Source organism: Peromyscus maniculatus, chromosome 14 (genome assembly GCF_049852395.1).
Source record: "Peromyscus maniculatus bairdii isolate BWxNUB_F1_BW_parent chromosome 14, HU_Pman_BW_mat_3.1, whole genome shotgun sequence".
Classification (NCBI taxonomy): domain Eukaryota; kingdom Metazoa; phylum Chordata; class Mammalia; order Rodentia; family Cricetidae; genus Peromyscus; species Peromyscus maniculatus.
In genome coordinates this window covers 73,415,257-73,439,028 of record NC_134865.1, presented here as the reverse complement: position 1 = coordinate 73,439,028, position 23,772 = coordinate 73,415,257, and the positions used below count along the sequence as shown (strand labels likewise).

At 40.4% G+C, this 23,772-nt stretch overlaps 1 protein-coding gene across 5 annotated transcripts in view; it reads right to left on the bottom strand.

The window, feature by feature from the left end:
- Cpsf2 (cleavage and polyadenylation specific factor 2) overlaps window positions 1-23,772 on the bottom strand; it is a 33,870-nt gene that overhangs the window by 4,065 nt on the left and 6,033 nt on the right. For 4 of the 5 annotated variants that reach the window (XM_076551282.1, XM_042261071.2, XM_076551283.1 and 1 more), the window contains 12 exons: window positions 19,541-19,722; window positions 18,464-18,623; window positions 18,280-18,385; window positions 16,699-16,828; window positions 14,923-15,038; window positions 13,640-13,827; window positions 12,089-12,379; window positions 6,329-6,429; window positions 5,786-5,986; window positions 3,368-3,520; window positions 2,455-2,680; window positions 1,017-1,316 (listed from right to left, as the gene is read on the bottom strand). In XM_076551282.1, coding sequence (XP_076407397.1) covers window positions 1,017-1,316; window positions 2,455-2,680; window positions 3,368-3,520; window positions 5,786-5,986; window positions 6,329-6,429; window positions 12,089-12,379; window positions 13,640-13,827; window positions 14,923-15,038; window positions 16,699-16,828; window positions 18,280-18,385; window positions 18,464-18,623; window positions 19,541-19,689 — 2,121 coding nt within the window. In that variant the 5' untranslated portion in view covers window positions 19,690-19,722. The remainder of the gene's footprint in view (window positions 1-1,016; window positions 1,317-2,454; window positions 2,681-3,367; window positions 3,521-5,785; window positions 5,987-6,328; window positions 6,430-12,088; window positions 12,380-13,639; window positions 13,828-14,922; window positions 15,039-16,698; window positions 16,829-18,279; window positions 18,386-18,463; window positions 18,624-19,540; window positions 19,723-23,772) is intronic. The other variant, XM_006990886.4, reaches the window with a different exon arrangement.

Here is a 23,772-nt window from a genome sequence, read left to right as displayed (position 1 = left end):
CTCCCTCTCAACTCCATGATGTGCTAAAGACTGCACTTGACAAGCCTGTAGGACTCTTACAGTATTAATATTGCTCTAGCTTCATTGCCTAGGAGCTTTTCTAATTAACTAGGTCCCTCTTGAGAAGATGTAACTTCTAGGCTAGCATTAAAGCTGTACTCAACGGAAGATGCTTAACTGCATCAAAACCAAAGTGATTTGAACGGAACTGATAACACAGAAAAATGGCATTCTTAGAAAACTCCCATCTCCTCCCTGGAGAGCCTCACAATCAGACTCCACATTTTCCACACTGAAAACACACATCCTGAACAACTGCATTATTAGCTAGGCAAGGGGAATAATATGGCACACATGATATGAAAGCAGAAAGGGGGGCAGAGGATGAGGGAGAAGAGAAAGGGAGAATTGACAAAAAAAATTCTGTTTAAAAATAGATAATAAAACATAATACTATGTATTCTACTTAAAATTTTAAAAACAGACTCATTTATTTAATGTATGTTGGGGTTTTGCCTGCAAGTATGTCTGTATGAGGGTATCATATCCCCTGGAATTGGTTTTACAGACAGTTGTGAACTGCTATGTGGGTGCTGGGAATTGAACCCAGCTCCTTTGGAAGAGCAGTCTTTGCTCCTCACCGCTGAGCTATCATCTTTCCAGCCCCCCATCCTTAAAATTTTTTAATAATAATAATAATAATAATAATAATAAAGATTTGTTAAAGGTTTCCTCTAAGTTATCATCCTCTAGCTGCAAAGACTGAGACACACAGACACATGCCCTGGGCAGTCCTTTGTAAGAATTCCAAGTTCGGGCCCCACACAATGTGTTTACACGGCTAAAAGCACAACAGGGGAACCAGAAGGATGACAAACGCAGGACAGACGGACTACAGGACAGACGGACTGGGGATGCAGCTCAACGGCAGAGCACGTAGCTAGCACGTGTGAGGGAGGCCCCATCAATCCCCAGGACCACTCAACAGAGAGACAGAGAAAGCAGAGGCCTCTCACCTCATGAGGTGGCAAAGGCTCCAGTGTGGGGATGATCTCACTCTCTTCGCCCAACTCTTTGTCGTCGTCTCCAAACAGACTCTTCATGGCCTTCTGCTGGGCTATGGCACTGGAGTCTGAAGGAGCATCCACTTGCATCTCTGAGTCTTCTCCATCGTCCTTGAGCTCCCCTTCTTCTAAAATAACTCCGGTGTCCACTTTGGAAACCCTCATGTCTAAGACGCCATCTATCCAAGCTAACTCGGCATCTTTAGCTTTACAAAACTGCAGGGAGCTGACAAGGGAGTCCTTTAACCTGACCTGGATATGCAAAGGGAGGGGAGGAACAAAACCCACAGGGTGTACGTTAACAAATCAAACACAGCCTTTGGCCATTTTCTAACTCTGCAATATGAGCAACATCTGAAAATCTCTCTCCTCAGATCATCAATCTTCACAATGACCTAATTATCTGTAAGGGCTTGAGGATCCTTGGCCACTTTCCAAAACAAGGTTCTCAATCTGACTGCACAACAGAATCACATGGAGTCCCCAGCCCGATACTAACACTGGGGTGCTACCTCTAGCATTTCTAGCGTAATTACTGAAATTAAGATGGGAGCTCAGATGACCAACTGTGCAGCTACGGCTGCTGTGCCTTAGAGTGCTGGCTCCTATGCTTTCTGGAATGTGCCACGTAATTTCACACCTCCATGTCTCTTTCTCTTACTTACCCAGAATAATTTTCTGCCTGGCAAGTTCTAACTTCTTCCAGATATAGATATCACACCTACCTTCAACTGTCACTATCTCCCACAACCAGATAAGACTAGCTCTCCTCTACTAGCTGTTTTCTGTACCTGTCTCTATTTTTTTTCCATTAGGAGATGTGTGGCATCTGTTGAGTGCTTAAACAAAATTATGTGAGGCTGGGCATGATAGTAAATGCCTATAATTCTAACACTTTGGAAGTTAAGGCATGAGAATCGAGTTTGAGACTAGCCTGGGCTACACAGTCAGACCCTGTCATTCATGAATGAAGAAACAAACATCTTTTTGATTTTGAGAACACTTACCACTCCCTCACATTGGTCCTTTGGCCAAAGTTGTGTATCTGACTATAACACTCTTCTTTCCCCACTCTTTGCTGCTGTCTGTCCTGACAACCTAGCTATACATCCAATAAACAGCCTGTTTAGTTAGCATTTCTTCCAGAAAGCCTTTTCCAAACTTCCAAACTTGAGTTGGAGCCCTCTTCTCTATCCCCTGGCACCTTGCATACCACCAAAGGAATAAGCGTAAGGGGAATTCCATTTGTTTGGTTTCAACATCCCAAACTACGGGATGTTGTTAGGACGGGGAGCTGTACCCATCTCACTCGCCATATCCCTAACATACGGGAGCTAGTGTGCTGACAGCCATGTCTATTTCCCAATGGCTCCACTGCCAACACATTTACCTGGTAGATATGCGTTTCACTTGTGGCATCAACTGTCTCATGGAGTTTGGGCATGTACACTTTAATGTCCTTCCCACCGAACGCCCGGCAGCACTCGGCCAGATCCTGACTGGCCTCTGGTGGGCCATGGACAATGATCAGCTGTCGAGGTTTCATCTGGTTGATGATCTTCTTAATGGAGTCTCCATCCGAGCGCCCTTCATAGTCTATGTAAGTAACTCTGGCTCTGTAATTAGACATCATTAGTCAAGCTCACTTTCCTGATAAGCTAATTGTAAAACTAGGCTCTTACCATCAGGAAAGAAATGCATACAACTATATAAGGAGAAATTGTGAAATGCATGTTACAGTATGTATCCCAACTAAGCTCTGTCCAAGAATATATATAAACGATGTCACTGGACAAAAGACCAGTTGTTCTCTGATGATTCACATTCTGAATTATCACTCCTTGGCAGTACTAACTATATTATGTAGGAAAGGAAAGCGTTTCTTAACTACTCCTGGTCCTGATAAACTTTCTACTCCCAAGCATTAGAATGTCTAAGTCAAGAAGGACATTTCAGGAACCAAGCAGTAACGCAGAAAAATTAGTTTCTCAGCTATACTGTTCTCCCACCTGCTACTAGACTTATTAGAAAGGCCGGAAATAATGTGTCTTCATATAAATGTACAATTTAATGTTCAGCTCCTTCCTCAAACTATCACTAACCCAATTACTTTGGTATTCGAGAATCATCAATGAAAATACCACCATACTTTGCAGGTCTTTTCACTGAAAAGGGAATTTTAAAAGCATGAACTCACTAGAGGCTCTGCTGAAATTTCACTTTTGAAACAATACAAGTTATATAATTCAAGCGTTGAAATGGTAGATTCTACCCTCATCTCCAAACCCCACAAAGGCACTTACTTGATCTCAATAGACTCTGTTGCAGAAACACACTTGGTGGGAACATCAGACAGGTCCTGATCCATGGGCTCGTCTCCATTTGTCAAACCAGATTCTAATTTGCTTTTTTCTTCTTCAGTAGCTTGAAGTTCTGGCACTAAGAAATCTTCTGGCCTAAACAGCAAGTCTCTAATTAGACATGTGGAAGGCACACTAACATTATGTAACATATGTAACCAACTAATAGGTGGCATAATTTAAAGACTCCTTGTGCATTTTAAGACTTACTCATTTAACTCAAAGCTAATTAATACACGATATCAATCATCAGATGATTACATGCATAATGTTTTCATAACCACTGAAGAGTGCTGTTTAATTATTTAGCTAGCAGCACTAAGGATTGAACCCAGGACCTTGCACAGCTAGGCAAGCATGCTATTCCTGAGCTACATCTCCAGCCCAAGAGTGCTCTTTGAGGAAGCTGTAGACCACTGAGAACCCCTAAAACGTCAAGAGAAGATCTGAATGGTTGTAAGGAGCCACAAATACCCTTCCTTTTTCTTTTCTTTTCCTTCTTTTTTTTTCTTTTTTTTTTTTGAGACAGGGTTTCTCTTTGTAGCCCTGGCTGTCCTGGAACTATCTTTGTAGACCAGGCTGGCCTCGAAAACAGGGATCTACCTGCCTCTACCTCCCATGTGCTGGGACTAAAGGCGTGTGCCACCTCTATCCCATGGCGCTGTACTCTTTTTATAACTTACTTATTAGTGTGAGTGTGTGTGTGTGCATGCCCAAAAACAAAGTTCTCTGTGTGAGCATTACTGAAAAGAGGGAGATACCTGTTTTTACAATTCTCTAACACCTTGTGATCACCCTTCTAACTTTCTAGTCCAGTCTCACTCCTCTCTGAGAACCCAGGCTCTATTCTCTAACAGTCACATTGCTACAGCTTCTTATTCCCCAGGGCAACATCTCCAACTGTAAACCACAGACTAACAATAGCAGTAACAACCACTTAAAGCACTTTTAGTATGATTCCAGGCTAGAGACCTTAAAAATAAAACCTCACAGGCTGGAGTATAACTCAGTGATAGAAAACTGCCTAGCATGTACAAGGCCCAGAAAGCCCTAGAGTCCCACCCCAACCCCCCAAAAGAAACAAAGCAACAACTACCTCCTACAACATTTAATTTGTATCCCCATGTTTCTTAGGAAAGTTGATCTGAAGAGTAGTGTCCAGTACAGTGAGAAAGCTCAATGGGTTAAGTAAGTTGCTGCCCAAATTGACAACCTGAGCCTGATCTCCAGAACCTACAGTGGAATGAAAGAACTGACTCCTGCAAGTTGTGCTCTGGTCTCCACATGCACATATGTATACAAGGTGCAGACACACACACACACACACACACACACACACACACACACTGGTCTCCACATGCACATATGTATACAAGGTGTAGGCACACACACACACACACACACACACACACACTGGTCTCCACATGCACATATGTATACAAGGTGGAGGCACACACACACACACACACACTGGTCTCCACATGCACATATGTATACAAGGTGTAGGCACACACACACACACACACACACTGGTCTCCACATGCACATATGTATACAAGGTGTAGGCACACACACACACACACATACACACACACTGGTCTCCACATGCACATATGTATACAAGGTGCAGACACACACACACACACACACACACACACACACACACACACACACACACACACCAGTAGGCAGCAGACTGGTCACTTATCAAATGAAACTAAACAACCACCAGCGATGTTTCCATTGCTGTTTCTCTTGGTTGTTTAGAGGGCTATGTAGACAATGGAACTTTCCTAAGTAAGCCAAGAATGATCTAAGTCTGCCACCTGCTCAACAGCATTATGGAAGTAGTAGGTAAGTACAAAGTCCATGCTTATAATCCTGGCTACAAGCGGTAAAAAGTGTGTATCACTGCACAGAGAGAGACACTTAAGTATTATCTATGTATAGCCAGAGAGGGAGGGGAAGAGGAAAACCTGAGAGGAAGCAGAGAGGGAGGGCATGTGCCTTCAGCTATTTTTCATGGTTCCACCCTTTATCTCATATTTCCCTTATAGCCAAAAGCATCAGAAGACATGTCCCAAATAAATACAATCACCAACAAGTTCTTTTTCCACAACATGTCCCTTCTTAATCAGAGAAAGGATGTCTAAATCATCTTTCTTAAAATCTTTCATGCAACTGAGTAATGAAACCATAGTCTCTTTACTACTAATTCTCAAGATGCCCCTCAACGCTTGTATTTTTATGCTTCAAATTAGAAGCCTCTTGTATCTTTCAAGCCAAGGCACTCAGGAGCAAAGCACATGGTGACCAGAGAGCAAATTCACTGAGCCCAAAGAATTTGTTTTGCTCACATACTTGATGATCTCTCCATATTCATCCCATTTAATTCTCTCTTCTGGGGCAGGAAACATGGGGTAGGATTTTTTGGCCTGCTTGAAGAAGCTGCCTTTGCGACTGCCTTCCCCTTTCATCATTAGGTCATGCTTTGTCTTGTGAGCTGAAGGCTGGTCGATATCTTCTTCTACGTCACTCTCATCACTGGAGTCGATATCTGCCCTAGGAGGATTTGGGAACACAGCAGGGTCATAATGTCCCTAAGTCGTTTGACTTAATATTTATACAACTATGAATGAATTACTCTCCAACCTTAACCCAAATCATAATAGTCAGTACATGTGGATCAATGTTTCGTAAAAACCTAACATTAACTTCCTCAATAAATTGGTATTATTAGCACTAAAAGGATTTTACTTTTGCCATTTGTAAAGTTTAATAAAAGTCACAAAGTCCTAAGGAAATTTAAGTTGTTTCCACTGAATGTTTGAATCCTACAATGTGTTCTTTTTCCATCATCTGTAGACTTAGCCTTATGAATTACTCTTTAGGTGAATGACTCACTCTTTGGACTGTTCAAGTTTCTTAGCAGCTTCTTTCTTTAGTTTCTCTTTCTCCACATATTCTTCAAGTTCTTTCCCTTCAAGCTTCACACGTTTCCTTAGCTAACGGAGAACAGACAAAAGAAAAGGCAGTGTCAGGAGAGTTGGGCAGCAGGGGTGAGACACCTCGCTCCTCTAAAGTGACCCCGCCCTTTAATTCTCATCTGAAATTCATCAGGCTTCCACGGCTTCCACCGACTTTGAGATCTTATTTAGATTAGTACTAAAACTGAGCTGTTAGAGAAGATGGATTTAAATCAAACGGGCTAAAACACGCCAGTCAACTGGGAGAAGGAAGCAGTTAGTTACTTTTATAATTTGAAGTAGAAAAGCCACATCAAGCCCCAAAGCTCTAAGTCTCAAGGAAAGAGTGAATAATTAATTATCCAACACGGAGAAGATAAAACATCTTTTATATTTTAAATTTCACAGAACTAAAAGAAAAGGTGAAAATATTGGCTGTACTGACTGTAAGAATCTATATTTTCCTAAGAACTCCCCAAATCAAGAAAGAGATAATACATCAAAAAGGACAAAATATGTAGAGGAAATTTAAAAACTAAGAAACATGGATAGCTTATAGCCATGGATAGATGACTAAGTTTATCAATGGCTGTTGACACAGGTAACACATAAAAGTTAACACACTTTAATTTGCAAGACTGGAAATGCCTACCTGGAGAAGGGACACCTTCAGCTGTTTCCAGCAGATATTATCAGTAAACTGTTAGAAGACAATTTGCTAACAACTAAAAATGAAAATGTGCTTGTCTTTTGATGCAGTTCTCCCTATTTCTAGAGCAGAGATGTTTTTAAAAAGTATATAGTAGTAATGTTGAAAATAAAAAACTAGCAAATTCATCCATGTGGAACAACTGAATTAGTAGTAATTCATTCTCTTGTCTTCAGAGTACCTTAAAAGCTAGAGAACCTGGGGCTGGTGAGGCAGCTCAGTGGGGAAAGGCACTTGTCAAGAAGGCTTCATGACATATGTTCCAAGCCCAGAACCCACTGTGGGAGGAAGGGACTCCAGAAAGTGGTCTGAGCTCTGACTTCCATGTGTGTATACACAACTCAGATAAATAAATTAAAACATAACCAAAGAATCCCAGAGGTTGGAGAGATGGCTAAGAGAACTGACTCCTCTTCCAGATGATCTGGGTCCAGTTCTCAGAACCTACACAGCAGCTCACAACTGTCTGTAACTGCAGTTCCAGGGCATCCAACACCCTCTTCTGGCCTCCATGGGCACGAGGCATGCACATGGTGCAGGCATACACACAGACAAACCATCCATATACACAAAATAATGCAAAAATATTTAACGTAAACAGAGCCTAGATTTTAAATTGTGTGTACATATGTATTTATATATGGGGGGGTGTCATGAAATTAGAAAGGGGGTCATGAAAAAGGAGGAAGAAATGTGAGAGGAGAAATAGACAGTAATGGAATACATTTGCCAAGAGCAGAAAGGGAACTATTTGGGGTAAGGAAGGAACTAGTGGGGCAGGGGACAGGGACAAAGAGAACGAAGTGCAATGGCACACTTGTACATCAAAATGCCACAGTGAAATTCACCACTTTGCATGCTAACCTAAAATTATTAATGATTTTTAAATGTCAAGTCATAACAACTCAATGCAACATGTACTCCTGGGTGGGATCACAGACAAAACTGGAACAGGTAATTAAAAAGGATATTGTTGTGCCAACCAGCTAGAGTTGGCAGGGTCAGTGGATTAAAAGGTAGTATGGTGTCAGTGTTTATCTCCTGTTTTCAGTGGCTCTTGTTTCCACACAATACACACTGTGGTACTATTGAAGAAATGCTGGAATAACTGTCATTTCTTTCCAGTGGTTTAGAGAAAAAAGTGTGTGTAATACTATGTCTGTGTAGATACAAGATTTGATATAGCAAACCCAGCTAAAACCTTGACAACTGGGGAGTTGGAGTATTCACATTATTTTTGCAACTTTTGGTTAAATTTGAAATTATTTCAAAATAAAAATTAAACCAAAATCAAGTGATGAACACTAACAAATGTGGCATCTCACATCTGGCTCTTGGCTTACTTGAAATATGTTTTAAAATTATAAACTGTTAGCAACTTACATAAATACCTTGGACAAAAATAAATTGTAATTAAGTATTTAATTCCCTGATTTAACTTGTACCTCTTAAAAATGTTGTTCTTAGCCTGGTGTGGTGGCTCAAACCTGTATCTCAGAACCTAGGAGCCTCAGGAGGGAGAATTGAGTTTTAGGCCAGGCTGGACTACATAACAAGACCCCATCTCAAAAAAATAAATAATTAAACAAGTTTTGTCTCAGTTCTAGATTCCATTTCTGAGATCTGAAAGTAACTGTGATATTCATAAGTAGTTTCCAGAACAATCAACTCTAGGATACATTCTTCTCCACTTTCACAGTATCACTCCAAATCATGCCTTTTCCTAATATAAACCTCCAGTTGGCTCTTCATTCACCTTTTTTGTGTTTTAAATTACTAGCTTTGCTCTTTCTAAATGAACAAGGCTTAACTTCCTAGGGCGCTGTACGTACATGAAAACAGACCCACGATAAACGCTAATGCGTCAGAGGACTGGCCTGTTATGAACTCTCTCTTGTCATCATGATAGCAACCAGCACATTCACTGAGGGCCACCAGGACATTAGCACTACCCTGGCCACTAGGAAGGTCCCTCTTCTGGAACTTTATTCAATTTGGCAGCAAAAAGAAGACAACAAACAAGGAACACGTGGCAATAGACATTAAGAAAAATAATTCAAGATTGTAAGTAACCAGAGAGCTCTTTTAGATTCATAGTAGATGCCCTTTAAACAGACTGAAATGACGAGGAAAAACCAGGGTAAAACCAAGACACTCCCCTATAGCCAGAAGAACTGCCAGGGCTAAGTGGTATAAAGAACAAGATGTGAGGATGTGCCTAGGTCAGAAAAGAGGGTGCTTGCCTGGTGTGGTGGCGCATACCCTGTATTCCCAGCAGTGAGGAAGCAGAGGCAGACGGCTGGGACCGTACAAAGTGATGGGGGAGAAGGGAAGTGGGGACAGAACCTGAGCACACTAAGGAGCCTTTTAAACTAAAGCCTCTCACTTTGTTTCCGCTGTTTTTGATACCATGAGGATGTTTTGGAATATCATTTTCTTTTTCTTTTTCTCCAAACTTTTAATGTCCTTTTAATTCCTCAATGGCATATCAACCTTAATTGAGTTTCTAGTAATTAAAATTTTCAAATTCAGCATTTCATCTCTCATGAAACCATTTTAAGTACTTCTGAGTTATTTTAACTTGGTATTTCTAAGCTATTAAATAACCCAAGACAGTATTTTATTTTGATATGCCTGCTTGGAATCCTTGATCAGCAATGCTGTAGTTAGTGAATACTTATTAGACTTTAGTCACGGATAATGATGCTTTTCTTAAATGACTTAAAAGACAAGGATACCACATAGCTTTTCACAAATATTCCTTCAAATGCTGCTATGAGGATAAAATACAAAATGGCCACCTAAAACTATGCATAGTCCTGCAGTTACTAGCCAACCCACTTGAAATGATGGCTATGGACTTCTGTCAACAATACCAGCTGTGGAAAACAGACAATTTGATGGCTTGATTATCAAGCAAAATCTTTCCACATCTTGGTTGTTCTGCTAGTTGTCTTGTGGATGAAGGTGCAGAGGTGGGTTAGTGGATTTAGTGGTAGGACAGGAATTCCTGACTGATCCCTTCTACTTCTTTCTCTGTTAAATTCAGACAAGGTCTATGCTAGGGATGAGGCTAGGTTAGATGTGGAACATTGGAAGGAAAGAAGGCAAAAGTTGGCTTACTGAGCAGTGAGAAAATGAACATCCTGTTGAATGTTGAATGTTACAGTTGGTACCCTTCTGAGGTGAGGTCTCAACATGAAGGGAAATCTGTTTACTGCTCCTGTTTAACTCACATGGCGTAAAGCTGCCTGAACACAGGCGCACACTAGGGCAAAGGTGTGGCCAGGCGAGAGGAAAGGTAGGCTTGCTAACAGTGCCTGCATGGTGTTTAATCCCGGGGCACTGTCTCTATGCTAATAGGACAATGCATGGTAAAGGGGGGGTTAATGAACTGAAAAATCCAATGAGATTGACAAGCTGCCAACCCAGGAGTTAGAGAAAGGCAGCTTAATATCAGAATCAGACATTAGAAGGAGACAGGGAAGCAGCCTAGCAGAGTGGACAAAGGCCATTAGGAAATGGACAGGGGCTGGGTGTGAAGACACACATCTTTAATTCTAGCACGCAGGATGTAGAGGCAGGTGGATCTCTGTGAGCTCCAGACTGGCCAGAGTTAATGGCTCTCATAAATAAATAAATAAAAAGAAAGAAAGAGAGGAAGGGAGGGAGGGAGGGAGGGAGGGAGGAGAGAGAGAGAGAGAGAGAGAGAGAGAGAGAGAGAGAGAGAGAGAGAGAGAGAGAAAGAAAGAAAGGGAGGAAGGGAGGAAGGGAGGAAGGAAGAAGAGACCAAGGCTTTCATTGCCTAGGGCACATGTATACACGAACACACAAACTAAAAATTAAAATGTGCATGTGTGTGTGTGTGTGTGTGTGTGTGTGTGTGTGTGTGTGTGTGTTTTCTTTATATATAGTTCAAGTGTGTAAGGGGTGCTTGCTGCCAAGCCTGATGACCTATTTTTAAACCCCAGGACCAACATGGCAGAAGGAAAGAAATGACTCCAGAAAGTTGTCCTCTGCTTGAAGAATCAAGGTCAAAAGTCAGTAATGGGGCTGGGCGTGTGGCTCAGTTGCAGAATTGCCTGCCTATCATGGGCAAGGTCCTCAGTTTTAGCATGGGAAATAAACGTCACAGGAAGATTAACAAATGCCTAAAACAAGAAGGATTAGGAAATCATCGTGACTGACAATATGAACTGCAAAGGAAAGAAAAATGGGTGAAGACTATGATATAGAGTAAGTACACCGGACTAAGGCACAAAACCAGTAAAAGATCACCTCCTTGAGTGTGGCCACTGGTGCGACAGTGGCATGTTGTTATGGGTCTAACCAACTGATTGGAGTTGAGGCATGTTCTACAGGAGGGAATTCCTAACAGGCAATACTAAACCTGGTCAAAAGCTCTGACTAGAAAGGTCAGTGGCCACGGTGGGGAACTTACTGTTGCTTTGATATATGGTTATGTTGCCAAACTGCCTTCCAAATATGTATGTTTACACCCATAGATTAATGCTGCTCTCAACCTTGGGGAGAGAAGCTTTTGGCAATGGGCAGCAGTTAAAGGAGACTCTTTGCTGGTCAACTGAGACTGTGAGTGCTAAGCCCTCGACAGGAGAGCTGTATCAGCTGCCCTGCACCCCAAGGCTCAGGGAACACAGCAGAAGAGGAGACAGAAAGGACGTAAGAGCTGGAGGATGTGGAGGAGTGCTGTGAAATGCTGTCTTCTGGGTATAATGTGTGTTGCACTCAGAACTCATGGCAGCTGTGGTTACCTGCATACGATCAAGCCGGTCAAATCGAGCTGAAGAGCTACTGGCAGGTGATGGCTGCTGAGGTGGGGAGATCATTTTTCTTTGGGGATACGGCACAAGCATGTTGGCCATGCTTCAGTAGATGGCTTCATGCACACTCATATGTATACAGACAGCACTAACTGGAGCCAGTGCCAGATAAATATAATACATTTAAAGTTTGAATACAAGTGCTTACCTCTATTTCTGTAACTTTCTCAGAAGGATTATCAATCAAGAAACGTGCTAAAGTCCCAGGAGTTGTTCTATAGGTTAGAATGATTGAGTTTTTAGGGTCCTGACACCACTGAATAAAGAGGTCCCTTGAGAATCCACACTCCAGGTCAGGCTGGCTGGCAAGTACAACTTTGGGGCTTGGAACTCGAGCCAAGTCAGAAAGACCATGGCACAGAGAGAGATGGCGAAACTGAAATGGGTTATTTCTTTTGTCTTCAAAACATCTCATCAATTTATCACTCATCCATTCTACCTAATACAAGGGGGAAAATGACAATAATTAGAAAATGCCATATGTGTGAGATATTTAACAATAATCAAATTTTAAGTCTTTCCCCCACTAGTTGATTAAATTTGTGCCATTTGGACAAGTAGCTAATTGGCTTCTTTTTCCCATTAGATTCTTCTACTCCAGTTTTTAATCCTTAAAAAACAAAACAAGGGCTGGAGAGATGGCTCAGAGGTTAAGAGCACCAACTGCTCTTCCAGAGGTCCTGAGTTCAATTCCCAGCACCCACATGGTGGCTCACAACCATCTGTAATGAGATCTGGCGCCCTCTTCTGTGTACATAATAAATAAATAAATGTTTAAAAAAAAAAAAAAAAGAAACCAAAAGAGTTAAAACAAAAACAAACAAACAAACAAACAAAAACAATTTTGTTGAGTTTAGTGTTGCCTGCCTTTAATCCTTACACTTGGGAGGCAGAAGCAGGAGTTGGGGCCAGCCTGGTCTACAGATTGAGTTCCAAAGCCAGGGCTGCACAGAGAAACCCTGTCTCAATAAACAACAATTTTACAGTGTTTCACTTATTCCTGAGAAGAGAATGTTGTTCTAAATGAATACTGGAACCCATGTATCCATGTATCTTTGGAGAGAAAGAACTCATTTTAAGAATAATGATGCTGGGCAGTGGTGGTGCACGCCTTTAATCCCAGCACTCGGGAGATAGAGGCAGGCAGATCTCTGTGAGTTCCAGGCCAGCCTGGTCTACAGAGCGAGATCCAGGACAGGCACCAAAACTACACAGAGAAACCCTGTCTCGAAAACAAAACAAAACAAAACAAAACAAAACAAAACAAAACAAAACATAATAATTCTAGCATTTTTTTTTAATTTTCCCCCATTTTATAGATAAGAAAACCAAGAGTTAGAAAACAAGCAACTTGCATAACCTATAAAAAGGAGACAAAAATAGAAACTTTATGCTTAAGTGAAATAACATAAGTGAAGAACACAGGACAGTAAACAGTTAACATTCAGCTGCTGTTTTTATCAACTGCAGAAAATATCTGAAGGGCAATTAAGATGAGCATGCCTTTAATACTAGCACTCAGGAGGAAGAGGTAGGCGGATCTCTGTGAGTTCAAGGCCAGCCTGGTCTACAGAGTGAGTTCTAGAATAGGCTCCAAAAGCTACACAGAGAAATCTTGTCTCAAAAAACAAAAAACGAAACAACAAGAAAAAGAGATACTACATTTAACCTCTTTACACAATGTCACAAAAGAACAAACCTGTGACTTAGAAAACTCCACCACGTTATAACTGACGTTATTCAGGAGTGCCAGTGAATAAACACCCAATCCGGCATCTTTAGTTCTCCAAATCTGGTCAAGAAGTTGAGCAAGCTCCAGAACTCTGCCTGCCGTGTCCACTGCTATTAACACGTTTCCATCACCCCGAAGAGTTTCCAGGACATTTGCTTAAACAAGAACAGAAGATCCCTATAACGCATGTGCTTTGCAACAAAATTAAACACAATTTCCCAGCGTCTTTGATAAAGACTGCATAAGTAATTACTAGGACACATATAAAAAGTATTTGTTCAGATCAACACAATTACTTTTGACTTGGTTAAGTATATCTTTCTAGGAATAAAACATGATACATGTTTTGTATGCATGCATGTAGAATAAAACATAGAACATGTTCCCTTCCTAGAAGAAAATCATCTTTGGCAATAGATATCCTTGTTCTCAAAGTCAGCTTGAAGTGTGGGGTAAAAGCAAACTCTACCTAGCAAGCAAACACACACACACACACACACACACACACACACACACACACACACACACACACGAATTGAGGAGCTTCTTAAAGTTAGTGAATTGTTAAGTAGACAGATGAGAGTGCTTGCTCACACATTTAAAAGTGGAACCCAGCTTTCCTGTTGCCATCACATATGGCTTATAAAAAATAACACAAAGCACAGCAGAATGCGTCAAAGCTGAAGCGAGAGGTGACGGCTCAGAGGCGCCTCAGTAAAATCAAGATAACTCTGTCAGAAGAGAACAAGCAGCACCCAGCCAGCAGACCTTGCACACTTCCAGTTCTCTCTTGGGCTCACTTTCACTCAGTTTTTCAGAGACCAATGAATGCCTGAAGGAGCTATCTACATGCTGAGTGGTAGAGGAAGCCAACCTTTAGGGAGCATCTTGACAAGGTCACATTAACATTTCTTAAAACAAAACAAAACAAAACACCACAGGAACTATAGGGCCAGCAAAATAGTTTAGTGGGTTGAGGCACTTGCTGCCAAGCCTGATGACCTGAGTTTGATCCCGAGACCCAGATGGTGGGAGGAGAGAACTGACTTGTACAAGTTGTCCTCTGACCTCTACATGTACTCTGTGGCAAGCATACACATATACATACACACACTGTATAAATGTACAAAATGTAATTAGAAAATATTAGAGTTAGCCAGTCTCTTATGACATAGCTAAAGAGAATAAGCAGTAATTGCTATCTGCACACACTTCCACAGCTATTCCAACAGAATACGAGACATACGTACTCAGGAGTTGCTCATCTCTCTGTTTCCTTCTAGGCTGCACATATGTAGCATTAAATGAATCTGTGATAAGTAGAGAGGGTCTGCTTAGCATTTCCAGGGAACATCCATTTAAGTGGCTATAACAAAGTTTAAAGATGAAGAATACCTGTCATTTCAAATGAACAGTGATAGCTTCACCTACCACAAAAGTAGCTGCTTTATAAGTACCCCCACCCCCCCCAACTACAAAGGAGGAAAGTAAAAATGTTTCAGAGAACCAGTTCAAGACAAGTGCTATGATATATTGGACATATCCTTCTAAACACACAAATTTTCTTGTGTATCTAAAAATGCATTTAGAACATAGACATCCCATGTATATTCCTATATATTTATTTCTATCTTCTGGCCTTTCCCATGACATTAACATTTTTTTTTTCTAAACTTAACTTTTAGAAACTGTAAAAACTTTCTGCCTGGCATTTGTTTTTAAAGAAATAGGCTACAGCAGCCCAGGTGATGTCACAATCCTCCTACCTTAGCCTCCCAATAGCTAGGCATGTATAAAGGTATCCAGCTCGCAATTGTAAAAACTTTCTATTTTATCTGTACTATATTGTATTTATCTGATCATTTATTTTTACCTGTTTAAGTCACCTTTTCACCATTTTATTTTTGAAAGAGATGTTTCTGAAGTCCCAATCCTCCTGCCTCCATCTCTCAAGTACTGGGATTACAGAGGTGTGCCACCACCCTAGCTGTATTTTTTATTTCTTTAGGACACATTCCTTGAAATGTATATACAACTAGTGTCAATGGCTTTCCAGAAAGGCTCAACCACCAAGACTGAAAAGCTCAATTCTTCCTAGAAGGCTATCAATATTTTAAAATAATATAAACATATCTAATAAGTACATACTATTTCAAAATTCTCTTTGACCAATGCTTGCCCATTTTGCAATTAGTGTATTTTTAATTTCTTGAGACATCCCTAGTCTTATACGTATGTAAACCTTTGGCTAATTGTTACAGTATTTCCCCTGGTTTAATGGCTTTATAGTGTAGGTTACTGTTTTAGTTTAAATCTGTATATAAGCAAATTTATCAATCTTCTTTTGTAAATCTCTTCCAAGTTAGACTGGACACAGCAACATTGCTTCCTTTTCTAGTTCATTCTAAACCTGCCTATAATTTATTGCTGCGCTTTCTAAAGTGGTTGAATTCATTCACTACTCAGTTTTTCAACCTTCTCATCCCATGATTACAAGTATAAATTCAATCTGTTAGTCCTTAATGTTCCTTAATGTAAAGATCTTGAGATGACTGCAATCTAACACAAAATAGTCATGAACTTAATGTACAGATGTAGCAAAGGAAGCCTGTAGGACAGTGAACACACACACAAAATTTACACTATTTTTCTGAATATCAAAGAAATAATGTAAAATTATAACCATCATATTCCCCTTTAAAGGAAATCTGTCATCAAATATCATTAAATTAGATGGTAATTACTACCCAGCCCCCAAAGACAAGAAGTCACAAATTTCTATAAAGAAATAAGTCAAGATTATATAAAATAAATTCACTACTTTTGAACACTTCCAGGGAAATATCTGCTTCATAGAATAGATATTGACATATAAAAAGTTTAAAGCTCTACAATGAAAATACTTAGTATTTGACATTTTTAAATTGCTGTAAGTTCTGATGAAAAACAAAAAGTTGCTTCTAATTTTCCTTCAGTGAATGAAACAGTAACTGCATTGCTTTTAGCACGTGTGTAGATATACCTACATCTCCCTCTTGTGGTTGAAGTCAACGGCATAAACAATTTCTTCTTCTCCATCTTTGACTATTTTCCATATTGTTCCTCCTATCATATGACCGGCTGGCAGGGGTGTGATAGACAAACCATGGCCTTTGCCTACATAACAAGATAATGACAATACTCAGATATTTTTTACAACCCCAAGGACAGATGTATTTCTAGGTTATGTTAACAGCAACATGTTCATTGGTACAAACTTCAGATGTTACAACGCTTACAGTGAACAGAAAGCCTCCTCTCCTGTCTCCAGCTACTTACTCCCTTATTGGAGACAACTGTTCTTCTCATTTCATTGTGCATTCCCCCCGAGTATCCAGCTGTGCTTAGGAATACTGGGTCAGAAAGACAGCACACCATTACTCAGCATCAATTGTACATTGTATTTGTAGTGACATGGACTGAGCCCTGGGACGTACGCACACCAGGCAAACACCACCACACTACATCCCCAGGACTAAGTTTTGATATTTGTATTGCACAAGCAATTGCCAAGTTGTTTCCGCACCTGTTAATCTAACTGATAGAATAGCAATTCAAACCTCATTATGGTAAAGAATTTACAAAACCGAACAAAAACTAAGACTAGTCCACTAACAGTCATTTTTTGGCTTAATCGTTAGCATCGACTGCTGCTGTTATCACTTTTCTTGGCTGGCTTTTTTATTTTTATTTTTTAGATAGAATTTCACTATGTACAGTCCAGGCTGCCTGAACTGGGCCTAACTAGGCCTTGAACTCATAATCCTTCTCTCAGGCCTCCCAAGCACTGGGGTTACAGGCATGAGCCACCACACTAGCTACTGTGCCATGTTTTTAATGCCAGAGTTCACATTTAGGAACTTTGGTAACAGGATTCCCTCTTGCAGACTTGGTATTTGATATCCTTATTAAGTAATAAATTTTCCACTATGCGGTCCAAGTATTTCATTTGCTTCAGTTATTACATTTAGGGCTCTGAGTCACTTTATCTCCTGAACCTAACTGTAAGTTACAAGGAAGATCTAGATATATTAGCTTTGTTCATTTTACACTGTTTCCCACCTAGCTATGAGGACATCCAAGCTGTTAACATATTGTTAGTATTTAGTCTGAAATATTTTGAAATTCTAATGGAAATTCCAGGTATAAAGTGCTAATCCCACCTCATCTCCCCCAAACAGGATCTCTCTGTGTAGCCCTGGCTATCCTGGAACTCACTCTGTAGACCAGGCTGGTCTCAAAACTCAGAGATCTGCCTGCCTCTGCCTCCCAAGTGCTGGGATTAAAGGCATGCACCACCATGGCCTGGCAGAAAGTGCTAACTTTTATTCCCATACCACAGTGCCTGTAACTTGCACTATGAAGTCCTCTCAGTACTTTTCAGAAGGCAACTCACTCATTACTCCAGGCTGGGTAGGATGTGGCTAAGGGTAGATTCCTTGCCCACTTAGCATGAGTGAGGCTCTGGGTTGGATCTCAACACTGTAAAAACTAAAAAGCTAAAAACAAAAAGAAAAAGGAAAACAACAGAACTTCCACTCCATCAGTTCATCAATTTACTACATTACCTTTCAAGTTCACAATCTGAGAGAATTTTAGCTGCTGTATTTTATCAAAGGCTGCATCCACATCATCTAATGTAAAGAGAGTAAAATCTTCGGTATTGTGTCGAGACTAAAGAAAAACATAAGCCAAGGTTAAAAATGATCATGAGTGGAGCACAGAAGGCCCCTTGTTAACTGCTTCACTTACCTGATAAAGATCGTACATGAACATCTGCCCCATTTTATAAACAGGAATTGTAGCATAGATGGCACAGTTCAGACCCAGCTTCCCCACAGCGAAGGGAAGGGCACCGAGGTGGAGAGGGTCGGGATGAGACAGGAGCACCGCGTCAATCTGGTGAACATGCCTGTGAACACAACCAAGAGGGCAGCTCCGTCAGCTCTTTACGCATAAAGGGCAGAAGCACCGACATGATTCCCCTACTCTAGACTCAAGGCTAGCTGAGGTAGAGAGCAGACCCCAGGGCTAAGACAGTGACACCATGAACTGTCATTACTACTGTTACAGTATCCACTTCAAAGGGAAACCATAGACACCACATTTAAGTTGATCTTGAATGGGTATTACCTATGCTATTAAAGTTAGGAAATCAGCTTGGAATTGAGGAAATTGTTAAAGGGGCGATATTTAAATGCTCAAATAGTTGGTAATGACTTTGCTTCAGTTTTCTAGCTTGATAACAAAATAAAATGACAATTGTTATAAATATCATTAACCACCGAAGCATATGCCCTCAAGGGCAACAGGATTAAAGGAGATGCCTTAGAGATTTTTTTTTTCTTTTTTTGCCTCATGTTCTCCTTTTTCATTCATTAATAGTAATAATGTAGCAAAAGTAACTGTTTTCTCTGACATATTTGTATCAGTAGATACCATTCAAAGAATAAAGTCACAATGCTGACTACAGAGACACAGAAAGTCAGGTAATGGGATTGAGGACAGAGTTTTCACAGGGAAGTGCCGGAGCCTCTCCTCAGGTTTTGACAGATTCATTCTCTTCCCAAAAATTAAAGAGCACACTTTCCCTGGTCAACTAGCAAAGCAACAACGTTTTCCCGAATTTCAAAAACAAAACTTATTGGCCAATCAAAACTTTGTAAATTACAATGGTTACAATTTAGCTTTCTGCCATAAATAAAACTTACTGTAAACCAAAGAAATGATAGCAATAGTATATAACATCAGAATGACATTATAAAAGTATAGAAAAAGTCGATGATCTGGTTTTTTTAAAGCTGATTTAAAGTACAAACTGTAACTTACTTCCTCAGGGAATCAATAATGTCCATAGAGAAGTGTTCATCCCAGCCACAGTCCAACAAAAACCTAAACTCATCAACCTGGAGAAGATAGCAAAGTGCAGACTCCTCTTGGACCCCAGAGAGGGTAGTTAATTTGATGATGGATGTCATCTTTCTGGTCCGCTAATGGTTACCTAAACGGTGCTTACAAATAAAAATACAATTAAACATAAAGCACGGTCCACATTAACAGGCAAATTATTTCAATTTTTAAGTGCGCCGAAATTCCAGAGTCTGATTAAAATCTAACATGTTAAATCCATTCCATCCCAGGCACATATAAAAGTATAACCTTGTTTACAGGGTCCTTCAGAGGCTCCCCAGGGCGTGCCTGTGAATAGGCACTTTGGAACTTTGGAATCACTGATCCAGATTTCAAATCAACTCCTACATGATTCAGGGCAAGTTAATTACCTTTCCTTACCTAGGGACTCCAGTCCATAAAACATTAATATTAATATACAAATACAAAGGGTGGAGGATTCCAAATATTTTCCTCTATATAAGAGGTCTTAAATATAGGGACTCTCTTGAGAATCTGATTAAAAACCATGGCTCCTCTGTAGCAGGAATCTTAAAAGGTCTTATTAATAAAAACAAACCCGGAGCCAGGTATTGGGGTGAATGCTGAAAGATCAGAGAGACAGAACAGGCCACAGCTAACCTTACCTCGACAACTTCTCAGCTGATCCTGTTTCCTCAAACTAGAAGCCTCTGAGTCCTCATCCAGAATGAATCTCAACTGAACTGCTGCTAAAAGCCTAAAAGCTTAACCAGCTCTAGTTCCTGGTCCTCAGGCCTTATATACCTTTCTGCTTCCTGCCATCACTCCTTGGGATTAAAGGCATGAGTCACCATACCTGGCTGTTTCCAGTGTGGCTTTGAACTCAGAGATCCAGACGGATCTCTGCCTCTGGAATGCTAGGATTAAAGGTGTGTGTGCCATCATTTTCTGGCCTCTATGTCTATCTAGTGGCTGTTCTGTCCTCTGACCCCAGATAAGTTTATTAGGATGCACAATATATTGGGGGACACAATATTGCCACACTCCTTTCTCCCACAATCCTCAACACACCCACACGGGAAATGTATATACTCATAGAAACTCACATACTTTTCAGGAAGCTTAATGTTAACAACACTTGTGCTACATTGTAAGCAACAGAAAAACATCTTAATGTTTGTAATTAATTCTAACAGTATCATAATGTTCCCAATTCCCAAAACAAAACCTGACACAAAGTAGGCACTCAACATAAATCCAATGCAATGGATATGGGGATATCTACTACACATTTTCCAAAAAGATTAATATGAATACTCTTTTGTAGTAAATTTGTAGGACAAAGTTTTTGGTAAAAGTCAGTGAGATGGCTCAGCAGGTAATGTAGGAGTCTACATTTAAACCGTTCCAATTCCCTTTTGCTTATTTATTTAATTTTTTTATTTTATTTTGGTTTTTCAAGACAGGGTTTCTCTGTGTAGCTTTGTGTCTTTCCTGGAACTCATTCTGTAGCCCACACTGGCCTGGAACTCCCAGAGATCAGCCTGCCTCTGCTTCTTGAGTGCTGGGACTAAAAGTGTGTGCCACTACCGCCTGGCCTCCCTTTTATTTATTTTCTTTTTGAGACAAGATCTCATGTAATGTAGATGGCCTCTCTATGCAGCAAAAGATGACTTTAAACTCCTTATCCTCCTGCCTCCCCTTCCTAAATACTGGGATCATAGGCCTGGGTAATCACACCTTACTAGACTTGAGCCATTTGATAACATTAATTGGCAGAAGCACATAGTAGCTGTTCTAGTAAGTTAAAATCTGAAATACACTGATTTACTGTATTCCTATTTGAGGTATGAGAAATAAACACATGCATTTTCTATTATTTTTGTTTGTCTGTTTTTAAGATATGGTATTATGTAGCCCTGGCTGTCCTGGAACTCACAATGTAGACCAGGCTGGCCTTGAACTCACAGAGCTCTACCTCTCTCTGCCTCCAGATTAAAGGATTATTAAACACTATGCCCGGCTTAATTTTCTACTCTATAAAAATGTTTATCCCAGCACTCGGGAGGCAGAGCCAGGTGGATCTCTGTGAGTTCGAGGCCAGCCTGGGCTACCAAGCGAGTTCTAGGAAAGGCGCAAAGCTACACAGAGAAACCCTGTCTCGAAAAAAAACCAAAACACCAAAAAAAAAAAAAAAAAATGTTTATAAATACAATTTTGAAGAGAATCCTGGCAATATTTCCTCCAAAACTTCTATTTGGGGGGAGGGCAGTGCTTGAACTCAAACTTGGGGTCCCATGCATGTTAAGCAAGTGCTCTATCTAGCATTGAGCTGAATACCCAACTCTTTAAATCTACTTCAGCTCTCAGTGTTACTTAATTATGAACTCAAAATACAAAGTGCTTGCAGGTATAACTGAATGAATTCCCATTAAAACTTTTACAGAAAGACCCATACTCAACAGATGGAAAATATCATGTAGGTCCTTATGGTAAATATGTATTCTTATCAGACATTCATTACTTACTGATAACTCAGCCGAAGATATGATAAAATACACATTCAGAAGAGTTCTTCATAAATCTTAAAAAAAAAAGTCTTGTGGATGTAATGTAATTTGCTTCTGTTTATAATTATGGTGTTTTAATTTCTACATCTTTCCCTAAGATCATGAGCAGAAGTAGCACATGCTTTTGTTTGTCTGGTTTTGTTGTTTCGAGACAGGTTTCTCTGTGTAGTTTTGGTGCCTTTCCTGGATCTCCCTCTGTAGACCATACTGGCCTTGAACTCACAGAGATGTGCCTGGCTCTGCCTCCCAAGTGCTGTGACTAAAGGCGTGCGCCACAGCCCTCAGGCCCAACCATTTTCAAGATAGCTGGCCAAACTGTTTGTCTGTTTTTTAAGACAAGTTCTTCCTATGAAGCCAGGTTGGTCTGGAACTGAAAAGCCCAAATGGCTTTGGTTCTTTCTCCCCTGACCTCAGCCTTTAAAATGCTAGGATTCTAGGAATGTACAATCATGCCTCGCCCTATATATTCTATTTTAAAAAAGAAAAATTGGGGCTGGAGAAACGACTCGGCAGTTAAAGGCACTTGCTGTTCTTATAGAGGACCTGGGTTCTGTTTCTAGTACCCACACAGTGATTCATAATGATCCATAACTCCAGTTCTAGGGGACCCAAAGCCCTAAACTCAACAAGGCATCAGACATATATATATGTTGCACATACATTCATACATACATATATACAGGCAAAACACTCATACACATAAAATAAAATATCTAAAAAAGAAACAATTGTAAGATGTTAATTTACTAAAGGGATAAAACAATCATGAGCCAAACTGGTTATAACCTGCTTACATATACAGTTTAGAAAATGAATTTTAAAAATTCTCAATTGCTTCTGTTATTAAAAGAACTAAGATTACTTATTAAAGATTTATTAGGTCAGGGCAGAAAGAGAAAAGACGTTCAAAAGATTGGAATAACATCAGTTAAGACACAAAACACAAAGCTAGAGGATCAGTGAAGAACTCAGCCTGCCATGCTGACACAGAAAGACAGACAGACTGACCTAATGCGCAGGAAAGGCCCAGCTGAAGGGGCCTGGATACCCTGGATCTAGTTCTACAGGCAATAAAGAAGCATTTAAAATTTCATTAACAAGCCGGGTGGTGGTGGTGGCGCATGCCTTGAATCCCAGCACTCGGGAGGCAGAGCCAGTCGGATCTCTGTGAGTTCAGGGCCAGCCGGGACAACTACACAGAGAAACCCTGTCTCGAACCCCCACTCCCCCAAAAAGAAACTTCATTAACAGGAAGACGGCATGATACAGGCAACTCTGTACTGAAGGAAAGCAGGTGATGTGCATGACTGAACACTAACAGAACAGACACACAAAAGATGTTTAATTAGACTCCAAATACTTCTCTCCACTTCACTGAGTTTAGTCTTTTCGTCCTGACTGTATTTTATAATTCTTTGTCAGTTCATTGGTTTTTAGCTAAGTAGCCAAGGCTGAAGGTCTTCCCTTTATTTCTCTGGGAAATATCAATTTGTACCCTATCAATTTTGGGTTGTTTCTCCCTCAGAACACCTTGACACACACCATCCCTCTTCTGTTCTACTGTCAACACCTGAACGTCTGGCCTCATTACCTTACCTTCCGGTTTCTCCATTTCTTCCC